The sequence below is a fragment of the Scyliorhinus torazame genome, chromosome 3 (assembly GCF_047496885.1).
Source record: "Scyliorhinus torazame isolate Kashiwa2021f chromosome 3, sScyTor2.1, whole genome shotgun sequence".
In the NCBI taxonomy this organism is placed as follows: domain Eukaryota; kingdom Metazoa; phylum Chordata; class Chondrichthyes; order Carcharhiniformes; family Scyliorhinidae; genus Scyliorhinus; species Scyliorhinus torazame.
The window spans coordinates 237078013-237090627 of NC_092709.1; the positions used below are offsets into that span (position 1 = coordinate 237078013).

A 12615-nucleotide genomic window follows, 5' to 3' on the forward strand; every position below is an offset into this window, starting at 1 on the left:
TGAAGAAAAAACCTCACCACTATTCTTAGAATTCCCCCTATAGTCGATAGAACGCTGTAATTCTAAATGGTGATCCAGGGATGCCCTTGCTTTCCCTGACTCCTAGGCAGACTTAGGTGGATGCCAATCAGGTCAGACTATTATTTCAAGTTATCCCCCGGTATAATCCATATCTTACTAGGCGATTCCGTCTACTTACCACTCAGTAGCTTACACACGTAAGTAGAGTAAAGTAAACTTTCTAATAATAATAACCTCTCTTTCAGGTTATCAATTTAAACTTAACTTTATTTTCAAGTTAAAAAGATAAAAACTACTTTTACAGAAAGGTAGAAAGATCTTTTCTTGTTCGGACCAGTTGTAAGACTTTCAAGTCTATCTTGTCGATCGTTTTTCTTTAACTTTTGGTCTTCACTTCGCTTCTCTGGGTTGCTCGGTCTTCAGGTGCTGTTTGTCCCATCACCGAGGAATATTCTCTGATTTTCTGCTCACTTTTCAGAATTTGTATAGCAATTTGTGCAGCCTGACCTTCACAAATGGCTCCCTTCTGCTGCTTGACGCTGACAGTTGAAAGCTAGTTTCTATCGGTTAGAAGCGTGGCACCTTGCAACAGCGCAGCTTCATTCCATCAGCTCGCCATTACTTACTTTGAACTTTTTCACTTTGCTTGACATGTAATAAATTTGTCTGTGTCTTCGTCAGTAACCTTTCAGATTTATGTCTTTTTTAATGATTTTTTCAGTCTCAGCACGGGTCATCTTTGGGTCAAGCTAATGTCATGTTCAGGCTACCCCCTTTAACTCCATCCTTATCATAGAATTTACAGTGCAGAAGGAGGCCGTTCGGCCCATCGAGTCTGCACTGGCTCTTGGAAAGAGCTCCCTACCCAAGGTCAACACCTCCACCCTATCCCCATAACCCAGTAACCCCACCTGACGCGAAGGGCAATTTTGGACACTAAGGGTAATTTATCATGGCCAATCCACCTAACCTGCATCTTTATACTGTGGGAGGAAACCGGAGCACCCGGAGGAAACCCACTCACACACGGAGAGGATGTGCAGACTCCGCACAGACAGTGGCCCAAGCTGGAATCGAACCTGGGACCCTGGAGCTGTGAAGCAATTGTGCTATCCACAATGCTACCGTGCTGCCCACTTATCTGGTTTGGCCATTTTCTAAAAGGTTTTAATGTCAAAATGCTGTATGTTGTAGTGTAACCTTGTCACCTTATGGGTTTCTTTATTTGTAAATCAGTTGTCTCCTCCAACCACTGGTGTCAGCAGGTTTTCACGCTTAACAGTTGTTCCTTATTTTAAACCTTAGATTCTGGCTGCTCTTCTTAATTGTTCAATAAAATAATTCATTGCTTAAAGAATTGTGAAATACTGTTCCCTTTCATATAACTTAAGAATTTAAGTCGATCAAATGACTTTTTAAACTTGTAACTCAGAATGAATTGTTCCTAGCTGTTTTCCTTCCCGTCTGTGAAGCTGTCTGCATTTCAAACAAGCTGCTGCTGTTAACTCTTTGTGGGACTTTTCCCTTTCATTGAAAGTCTCAGGCATTCTCAGTGTTACTTTCATGTTCCAAATGTCATATTTTACCAATTTTTCATTACCACTGTGTATTGATTGTTTGTCTAATCAATCAATTTTTGTTTTGGTTCTAGGTTTGTTTCTTAGCTGGGTCTTTTGAAAGTGGTAACTTTTTTTGTCCCCGCCACATTCTGTGCCCAAAAGTGGCAGGCAGGCACACTGCAGCACAGCTGACCTGGTTGACAGGGTGCACACAATAGCAGACCCCTCTGGTGATTTTTCCATCTTCTCTGTGGCCAGCTCCATTTAGCAATAGTAAGCATGTGCCCTCCAGGTGGGGAATTATCCTTGGATGCCCATTTGCTGTGACCACATGATTATAGTATGTTAGTGTACTACATCATGTACCTTTATATTTTCTGCTGTTTTAAACCTATACCCAGTATCCTGGTCATTGCCAAATAATTAAACCAGTAACACTTGGACACGGATCATTGAGCAGCTTATATCGTACCTGATTATACTGACAGTCTGGTTTCTCATTGCTTTTGCCAGCTGGATTGCCCTTTGCAATTCTTACACCGATGCATTCACCATTCAGACGAGGATTTTACTGTAATGATGAAACTATCAAGTACCCATACAAAGAGGACACCATACCCTACCAATTATTAGCAGGAATACTTATTCCGTTTGCTCTTCTGGTAGTAAGTCGACTCATTTTTACTCCGTACAATTTACTCTGTTTTCGTCTGCTGTTGCAAATTATGTTGCTTACTCTCTGGCGTGTGCATCAGCTGCAAGGAAAATGTAAGACCTGTATGACTTTATTTTGGTAACTGCCTCAATTAATTAGTAGTTAAACAGACATTTCAGCTAGAAACTCAGCTCTTCAATCAAGTTAGCCCAGGTTCATTACCTAGTCAGTGCTGGATTAACTGTTCTTAGTTGGGGTGGCAGTTTGGACTGGTCAAAGGAGGTCTCGCTGGACTCAGCTACATAGCGACATTGATGGAATTGGGTATCGACTTTCGCTATTTTGGGTTGAGGTACTAGATTGCTGACTTTGTCCTGCTAACTGCTGTTGCCTTCGGGATAAAAAGAGCAAGGGAGGAGCATTTTGTTTTTTAAATTAAAAACAATGGGCGTGATCTACCCAAATGGGAACAGAATCCCATAAAGAGTGTGTTTTGCTTGGTGTTTCCCGGGGCTTTGGTGTGCCTTGTACCTTTTCAAGGAGTATCATCTTCAGGAAAATAATTGTCAAAGCCTTTTTAACTTAATTGTCATCATTGGTGGCTTCCCTTTATTTGAGGATGATGTCGACCCGGATCACGATTTTCTGCTGCCTCTTCGTGTGACTGAACAAGCTGATTCTCGACCTGCAGATCTTTTGGCACAGGGCACAGGACGGCCCATGAGGTAGCGGGATCCGGAGTGCTTCCTTTTCTTTCTTTCTCTGCCATCATTCTGCCTCATCATTAAAACATTGTGACTCAAAGCATGATGCAGCTTAATTGACAAGTTGTTGTCATTTTGAACAGTGGTAAGATCCACCCAGTTGTTACTGACAATGCTTGCCCCACTTCAAGGAGATCTTCAGGGTGTCATTGAAATATTTTCTTTGTTTTTCCTGGAACACGGGCCACTTGAGAGCTGAGAATAAAGAACCCGATGGGAGAGATGCTTTTCGGCGTATCCAGACCATCGTAATTGATTGACCTTGCAGGAGTTTTGCCTGAATACTTATGGAGCTGGCTTCAAGGACACTAGGATTTGTAACGCCAGACTTCCCATTGAACCGGAGGATGCGATGGAGGTATTCCTGGTGGAATTTCTCTAGTGAGAGATATAAATTATGCATATGCACATCAGAGTGTCAACATTGGGAACAAAATGACATCCTGTATGTCTTTGTCTTCTCTAGTTGAATCCCTTTCCATTCTCTCCTAAAGATTACCAGCCAGCTCAGCCAGTTTGAACTTTAAACTCTCCTTACTGATGTGGCTCAGCTGCTTAGTAGATTAGCTTGCTGAGCAACCGAGCATGGCTTTTCAGCTCATTAAACAAAAAAAGATCTCTAAACATTCGTTGTGAACCATTGACTTGTTGCCTTTATGCAATGCTGTTCTGAAATGTATTTAGGGACCTTTAATCATTGAACAATGTGATTTAATATGTGTCAGGTCAGGAGGATGTGAAATTCCTGTGCTGTCACATTTTTACTCTGTGTTTAGCAACTTCAATAAAAGCTGCAATCCACTTGTTACAGGATAGGGCGTGATACTACACTGTATTCATTTCAAGGCCATCTTTCATTATCAAGCAATACTGTCTTATCAGTGTTAAACAAAGGGTTATTCTATGTTTCATGTTTTATGTTGGGTTTGTTTCACACCCTGCTGGGCTAACTCAGAGGGCATTAAGAGTTTTTTAAAAAACAAATTTATTCTCCTTTTTCACGTTTTCTCCCACATTTACACCCATCAACAATAAACAATAATCAGCAAGATTATGTCAGTCCCCATAATAACAACGATCCCATCTACCCACCAACCCCCAAACCTCAACCCGCATGTTTACAGAAACAAATGACAAAAAGGAATCAGGGATTACCCGTAGTCACCCTTAATCTTACACAGCTCCCCCCCACCCACCCCAGGTCTCCAGCCCCCCAACCAACGCCATCCAGCCTCTAAGAGAGTACCGTACATGATACCCCAACGTTGTGTCCCCCCCCCCAAGTCTCCAGCTCCTCCCGTCCAATGCCTCTTGTAAAATTCCTCCTCCCAACCTCGGTTCCCTCCCCCAACCTCGGTTCCCTCCCCCCAACTTTCCACCCCGGCTAGACCACTCAGACCCTGTTCTGTCAGGCTCCGATGGCTGCAGCCCCTCCCCCCACCTCACTCCCGTTCACTGGCCGGCTTAAACCGGCCAGCGTGGAGGCACCCGCCCGGGTCCCTTTCCCACTTGCCCAGCCCTCGGAAAGCCCAAAGATCCCCTTTTAGCACACAAACCCCACATATCCACCTACACCCCAAAGAGCCCTCCTTTCGAGTGAAAGTCCCGTCCCTTCCCTTGTCCAAATATATACCACATTGGCTCCTTTAGTCTCTACACCCGCGCGTAGTGATACAAAAAAAAGAAGAAAATACAGTCATGAGGTTACATCGGCACATGACCATTCCTCAATTTGTCAGTTCTGCCACAGTCCTTCTGCCTTTGCAAACTCCTCCGCTGCATCCGCCGTTCCAAAATAAAAGTCCCTGAGCTTGTAAGTCACCCTCAGCTTCGCAGGATATACAATGCCGCACCGCACCTTGCTAATGTACAGTGCCCTCTTCACCCGGTTGAAGGCAGCCCGCCTCCTCGCCAGCTCCACCGTAAAGTCCTGGTATACACGTATACCAGCTCCAGCCCACTGCACCACCCGCTTCTGCTTGGTCCAGCTCAGGACCTTCTCCTTCACACTGTCCCTCCGGAAGCACAGAGTCACTGCCCTTGGCGGCTCACTCGCCTTTGGTACAGGCCTCCACCACCGATGAGCCCGATCCAGTTCATATCGGAAGGGGTCCTCCCCCTCCCCCAGTAGTTTTGCCAGCATCGCGGCAAAATACTCAGTTGGCTTCGGTCCTTCAACTCCTTCGGGCAGCCCCACGACCCTCAGATTCTGTCGCCTGGATCTGTTTTCCAGATCTTCCATTTTTCCTCGCAGATTCTTGTTCGTGTCCATCACCTTCCGCATCGCCTTCCCCATCGAGGCAAGTTTAAAAAATATATATATTTTATTCAAGATTTTTGGCCAAACATAACAGTACGTGGTGTTTCTTTTACACAACAATAAAGCAATATAAATAACAGTGGCCAGTTTTAAACAAATAAATAAATAATATATAAACAAAAACAAAACTGAATGGCAACTGCCTTATCCAAAATAAATACTCTCCAAAAATACAATCCAATATACAATTACCTATAACAAATACCTATACATATACAATAACATCCCTGAGAGTCCGTCCGATTCCTCCTCCTCCCCCCCCCCCCCCCCCCCCCCCGGGTTGCTGCTGTTGTCTACTTCTTCTCCATTCCCTCTATCTGTGAGGTAATCGACGAACGGTTGCCACCGCCTGGTGAACCCCTGAGCCGAAACCCTTAACACAAACTTAATCCGTTCTAACTTTATAAACCCTGCCATGTCGTTTATCCAGGTCTCCACACCCGGGGGTTTGGCTTCCTTCCACATTAACAATATCCTGCGCTGGGCTACTAGGGACGCAAAGGCCAACACGTCAGCCTCTCTCGCCTCCTGCACTCCCGGCTCTTCTGCAACCCCAAATATAGCCAACCCCCAGCTTGGTTCGACCCGGACCCCCACCACCTTCGAAAGCACCTTTGCCACCCCCACCCAGAACCCCTGTAGTGCCGGGCATGACCAGAACATGTGGGTGTGATTCCTTGGGCCTCTCCAGCATCTCGCACACCTATCCTCTACCCCAAAAAATTTACTAAGCCGTGCTCCAGTCATATGCGCCCTGTGTAACACCTTAAATTGTATCAGGCTTAGCCTGGCACACGAGGACGATGAGTTTACCCTACGTAGGGCATCAGCCCACAGCCCCTCCTCAATCTCCTTCCCCAGTTCTTCTTCCCATTTCCCTTTCGGCTCATCTACCATGATCTCCCCCTCGTCCCTCATTTCCCTGTATATGTCCGACACCTTACCATCCCCCACCCATGTCTCTGAGATCACTCTATCCTGCACCTCCTGCGTGGGGAGCTGCGGGAATTCCCTCACTTGTTGCCTCGCAAAAGCCCTCAATTGCATGTACCGAAATGCATTCCCTTGGGGCAACCCATATTTTTCCGTCAGCGCTCCCAGACTCGCAAATGTCCCATCTACAAACAGATCTCTCAGTTGTACTACCCCAGCTCTTTGCCATGCTCCAAATCCCCCATCCATTCTCCCCGGAACGAACCTATGATTGTTTCTTATCGGGGACCGCACCGAAGCTCCCGTCCTTCCCGTATGCCGTCTCCACTGCCCCCAAATTTTCAATGTAGCCACCACCGGGCTTGTGGTGTATTTCTTTGGTGAGAACAGCAACGGTGCCGTCACCATTGCTTGTAGGCTAGTCCCCCTGCAGGACGCCCTCTCCAATCTCTTCCACGCCGCTCCCTCCCCTTCTCCCATCCACTTACATACCATTGAAACATTGGCGGCCCAGTAGTACTCACTTAGGCTCGGTAGTGCCAGCCCCCCCTGTCCCTACTACGCTGCAAGAATCCCCTCCTCACTCTCGGGGTCTTCCCAGCCCACACAAAACTCATAATACTCTTCTCGATTCTTTTGAAAAAAGCCTTCGTGATCACCACCGGGAGGCACTGAAACACAAAAAGGAATCTCGGGAGGACCACCATTTTAACCGCCTGCACCCTACCTGCCAATGACAGGGACACCATGTCCCATCTCTTAAAGTCCTCCTCCATCTGTTCCACCAACCGCGTTAAATTGAGCCTGTGTAATGTACCCCAATTCTTGGCTATCTGGATCCCCAAGTACCGGAAGTCCCTTGTTACCTTCCTCAACGGTAAATCCTCTATCTCTCTGCTCTGCTCCCCTGGATGCACCACAAACAACTCACTTTTCCCCATGTTCAGTTTATACCCTGAAAAATCCCCAAACTCCCCAAGTATCCGCATTATCTCTGGCATCCCCTCCGCCGGGTCCGCCACATATAGCAACAAATCATCCGCATACAGAGATACCCGGTGTTCTTCTCCCCCCCTGAGTACTCCCCTCCACTTCCTGGAACCCCTCAATGCTATGGCCAGGGGTTCAATCGCCAGTGCAAACAATAACGGGGACAGAGGACATCCCTGCCTCGTCCCTCTATGGAGCCGAAAATAGTCAGACCCCCGTCCATTCGTGACCACGCTCGCCATCGGGGCCCTATACAGCAACTGTACCCACCTGATATACCCATCCCCAAAGCCAAATCTCCTCAGCACCTCCCACAAATAATCCCACTCCAATCTATCTAATGCTTTCTCGGCATCCATCGCCACCACTATCTCCGATTTCCCCCTCTGGTGGGGGCATCATCATTACCCCTAGAAGCCTCCGTATATTTGTATTCAGCTGTCTCCCCTTCACAAACCCAGTTTGGTCCTCATGAACCACCCCCGGGACACAATCCTCTATCCTCATTGCCATTACCTTGGCCAGAATCTTAGCGTCCACATTCAGGAGGGAAATGGGCCTGTAGGACCCGCATTGCAGCGGGTCTTTTTCCTTCTTTAGGAGGAGCGATATCGTTGCCTCTGACATAGTCGGGGGCAGCTGCCCCCTTTCCCTCGCCTCATTAAAGGTTCTCATCAGTAGCGGGGCCAGCAAGTCCATATATTTCCTATAGAATTCAACTGGGAATCCATCTGGTCCTGGGGCCTTCCCCGCCTGCATGCTCCCACTCCCTTTCACTACTTCCTCCGTCTCAATCTGTGCTCCCAGTCCCACCCTCTCCTGCTCCTCCACCTTAGGAAATTCCAGCTGATCCAGAAAGCACATCATTCTCTCCTTCCCATCCGGGGGCTGAGCTTCATATAATCTTTCGTAAAATGCCTTGAACACTCCATTCACTCTCTCCGCTCCCCGCTCCATCTCTCCCTCCTCATCTCTCACCCACCCTATCTCCCTCGCTGCTCCCCTTTTCCTCAGTTGGTGGGCCAGCAACCTGCTCGCCTTCTCCCCGTATCCGTACTGTACACCCTGTGCCTTCCTCCATTGTGCCTCTGCATTACCCGTAGTCAACAAGTCAAATTCTACATGTCGCCTTTGCCTTTCCCTGTACAGTCCCTCCTCCGGTGCCTCCGCATATTGTCTGTCCACCCTCAGAAGTTCTTTCAACAACCGCTCCCTTTCCCTACCCTCCTGCTTTCCTTTATGTGCCCTAATAGATATCAGCTCCCCTCTAACCACTGCCTTCAGCGCCTCCCAGACCACTCCCACCTGTATATCCCCATTATCATTAATTTCCAAGTACCTTTCAATACACCCCCTCACCCTTAAACACACCCCCTCACCTGCCAATAATCCCACGTCCATTCTCCAGGGTGGGTGCTGTTCTTTTTCCTCCCCTATCTCCAGGTCCACCCAATGTGGAGCATGATCCGAAATGGCTATAGCCGTGTACTCCGTCCCCGTCACCTTTGGGATCAGTGCCCTTCCCAAAACAAAAAAATCTATTCGTGAATAAACTTTGTGGACATAGGAGAAAAACGAAAACTCCTTACTCCTAGGTCTACTAAATCTCCAGGCGTCTACTCCTCCTATCTGCACCATAAAATCCTTAAGCACCCTAGCTGCAGCCGGCCTCCTTCCGGTCCTGGACCTTGATCTGTCCAGCCCTGGGTCCAGCACCGTATTAAAATCTCCACCCATTACCAACTTCCCCACTTCTAGGTCCGGGATTCGCCCTAACATAAGCCTCATAAAGTTGGCATCATCCCAGTTCGGGGCATACACGTTCACTAATACCACCGCCTCCCCTTGCAATTTGCCACTCACCATCACCTATCTGCCCCCACTATCCGCCACTATAGTCTTTGCCTCAAACATTACCCGCTTCCCCACCAGTATGGCCACCCCCCTTTTTTTTGCGTCTAGCCCCGAATGAAACACCTGTCCCACCCATCCTTTGCGAAGTCTGACCTGGTCTATCAGCTTCAAATGCGTCTCCTGAAGCATAACCACATCTGCCTTAAGTTTCTTTAGGTGTGCGAGTACCCGTGCCCTCTTAATCGGCCCGTTCAGCCCTCTCACATTCCACGTGATCAACCGGGTTGGGGGGCTCTTTGACCCCCCCCCCTTGACGACTAGCCATCTCCTTTTTCAATCCAGCTCCTCACCCGGTTCCCACGTAGCCGTATCTCCCCCAAGCGGCCCCCCCCCCCCCCGCCCCGACCACCCCCCCCCCCCCCATACCAGCTCCCCCTTCTCCCCAGCAGCAGCAACCCAGTTAACCCCCCCCCCCCCCCCGGGCGAGATCCCAAACTAGCGTAATTGCACCCCCCATGTTGCTCCCAGAAGTCAGCAAACTCTGGCCGACCTCGGCTTCCCCCCGTGACCTCGGCTCACACTGTGCGAGGCCCCCTCCTTCCTGCTTCCCTGTTCCCGCCGTGATTACCATAGCGCGGGAACAAAGCCCGCGCTTCCCTTTTGGCCCCGCCCCCAATGGCCGGCGCCCTCAGTTCCTCATCCTCCCTCCCCCCCTCCCCCACGAAATGGGGAAGAGAGAAAATTCCAGGGTCGCAGGATTAACAACTTGGGAAGTCATCTCTTCCCTCTTTTCCCCCCCTTCAGCCCACATATTCACCCCCCACTTTGTCCCGCTCACTCCAGTTTCTCCTCGACAATAAATGTAAACGCCTCATCTGCCGTTTCGAAGTAGTGGTGTTTCCCTTGATGTGTGACCCACAGTCTTGCTGGCTGCAGCATTCCAAATTTAATCTTCCGTTTATGCAGCACCGCCTTGGCCCGATTAAAGCTTGCCCTCCCTCTCGCCACCTCCGCACTCCAATATACGCGGATCACCGCGTTCTCCCACCTACTGCTCCGAGTTTTCTTTGCCCATCTGAGGACCATCTCTCTATCCTTATATCGGAGAAATCTCACCACTATGGCTCGAGGAATTTCTCCAGCCCTCGGTCTTCGCGCCATAACTCGATAGGCTCCCTCCACCTCCAGCGGACCCGTCGGGGCCTCCGATCCCATCGAGGCAAGTTGATCACCGTGCTGCAATACCGTCTCCTCCACTTCCTTCAGCGCCTCCCCTTGCTCTCGTACCTCTGCCACTGCGCTCGCCACCGCCGTCTTCACCGGGGAAACCACCTCCTCCACCAGCACATTCAAAACCTCCCTCATCTCCTTCCTCACCATCTCCATACATTTCTCAATCTGCGCCAACTGCTTTTGGAATTCCACAGCCGTCACCTTAGTTAGTTCTTCAGCCGTAAGCACTGCGGCCTCCCCTGGTGCTCCAGCCTCCATTCCCTTTGTTGACCCCGCGGTGACCTTTCCCCTCTCCAACGGACTTTCAGACGCTTTTTTCACAGCCGTTTTTTTTGGTGATTTTCGACATCCTTCTTCTCCTTGCGCTATCCCCCGACTTTTACTGCCGTTGCTGGCCCTAGGACCGGGCGTTACTCCGCGAAAATGCCGTTCCCGAACGGGAGCCCTCCCATGTGCGGCTGCCTCCCGCCCGCCGTCACCGGAAGTCCGAGGGCATTAAGAGTTAACCTGTGTTGGGCAGCACGGTGGCGCAGTGGGTTAGCCCTGTTGCCTCAAGGCGCCAAGGTCCCAGGTTCGATCCCAGCTCTGGGTCACTGTCCGTGTGGAGTTTGCACATTCTCCCCGCGTTTGCGTAGATTCCGCAGGATGGGTGGATTGGCCACGCTAAATTGCCCCTTAATTGGAAAAAATGAATTGGGTACTCTAAATTTATAAAAGGAAAGAGTTAACCTGTGTGCAGCACAGAACATCGGTGAAGGAGCAGGTTCCTTAATTCTTTATTCTGACCTGAGCCTCATTAATTATCAAATTTATTGAACTCAATTTCACAACTTGTCATGGTGCAATTTGATGTTTCAACTACTTGGTTGCAAACAAATACCATAACCACTATATTGCCTACCCATACTGTTGCTATTGAGTCCTTAAGTTCTAATTTGCAAGAGCGTCACAGTGGTTCAGTGGTTAGCACTGCTGCCTTACACGTGCGGTCTTCACATGCGACCTAGATGGGGAAGGGATATCTGGGGCGAGATTCTCCGACCCCCCGCCAGGTCGGAGAATTGCCGGGGGCTGGCGTGAATCCCGCCCCCGCCGGTTGCCGAATTCTCCACCACCGGATATTCGGCGGGGGCGGGAATCGCGCCGCGCCGGTTGGCGGCCCCCCCCCCCCCCCCCCGCGATTCTCCGGCCCGAATGGGCCGAAGTCAAGCCGCTAAAATGCCTGTCCCGCCGGCGTAGATTAAACCACCTACCTTACCGGCGGGACAAGGCGGCGCGGGCGGCTCCGGGGTCCTGGGGGGGGGGCGCGGGGAGATCTGGCCCATGGTGGTCTGGCCTGCGATCGGGGCCCACCGATCCGCGGGCGGGCCTGTGCCGTGGGGGCACTCTTTCCCTTCCGCCTTCGCCACGGTCTCCACCATGGCGGAGGCGGAAGAGACTCCCTCCACTGCGCATGCGTGGGAAACTGTCAGCGGCCGCTGACGCTCCCGCGCATGCGCCGCCCGGAGATGTCATTTCCGCGCCAGCTGGCGGGGCACCAAAGGCCTTTTCCGCCAGCTGGCGGGGCAGAAATTCATCCGGCGCGGGCCTAGCCCCTTAAGGTTGGGGCTCGGCCCCCAAAGATGCGGAGCATTCCGCACCTTTGGGGCGGCGCGATGCCCGACTGATTTGCGCCGTTTTGGGCGCCAGTCGGCGGACATCGCGCCGTTTCCGGAGAATTTCGCCCCTGGTTCCTGGTTCCAACAAATGCAGTGCAGGAAAAATAATGGGCAGGTCTAAAACATTCTCCTTTTTCCAGTGTTCTGGTGCTGGATGAACTATGATTCTTGTGGGGGCGGCATGTGGCGCAGTGGTTAGCACTGGGACTGCAGCGCTGAGGACCCGGGTGCAAATCCAGCCCCGGGTTACTGTTCGTGTGGAGTTTGCACATTCTCCCTGTGTCTGCGTGGATCTCACCCCCACAACTCAAAGATGTGCAGGGTAGGTGAATTGGCCAAGCTAAATTGCCCCTTAATTGGGAAAAAAAGAATTGGGTACTCGAAATGTAAAAAATAAGTTCCAGTTTACACAAGTTTGCCATTGCTAGGTTTGCAAAGCTGGTGGATTGGTTCAAATGGTGGATTTTACACTCCTCATTGATACCCTATAATTTATTCTGACAGCAATGGTCAGTTTACAGTAGTCAGTGATCAGTACCCAGGATGTAGCAGGAGAGAGAGAGAGGCAGGTTCCACATTATCTAAAGCACCCTGCCCCCTCATATAGATTAAGAAATGATTAAGATTA

The 12615-nt window shown here is 50.0% G+C and overlaps 1 protein-coding gene across 3 annotated transcripts in view; it reads left to right on the forward strand.

Annotated features, from left to right (window-relative positions):
* The window catches only part of plpp1a (phospholipid phosphatase 1a), a 213373-nt gene that overhangs the window by 106804 nt on the left and 93954 nt on the right, over positions 1 to 12615 (forward strand). For 2 of the 3 annotated variants that reach the window (XM_072497033.1, XM_072497034.1), the window contains exon 2: positions 2094 to 2245. The exons of the other annotated variant lie outside the window; for it this stretch is intronic. In XM_072497033.1, the coding sequence (XP_072353134.1) occupies positions 2094 to 2245 (152 nt within the window). The remainder of the gene's footprint in view (positions 1 to 2093; positions 2246 to 12615) is intronic. 3 annotated transcript variants of the gene reach the window in all.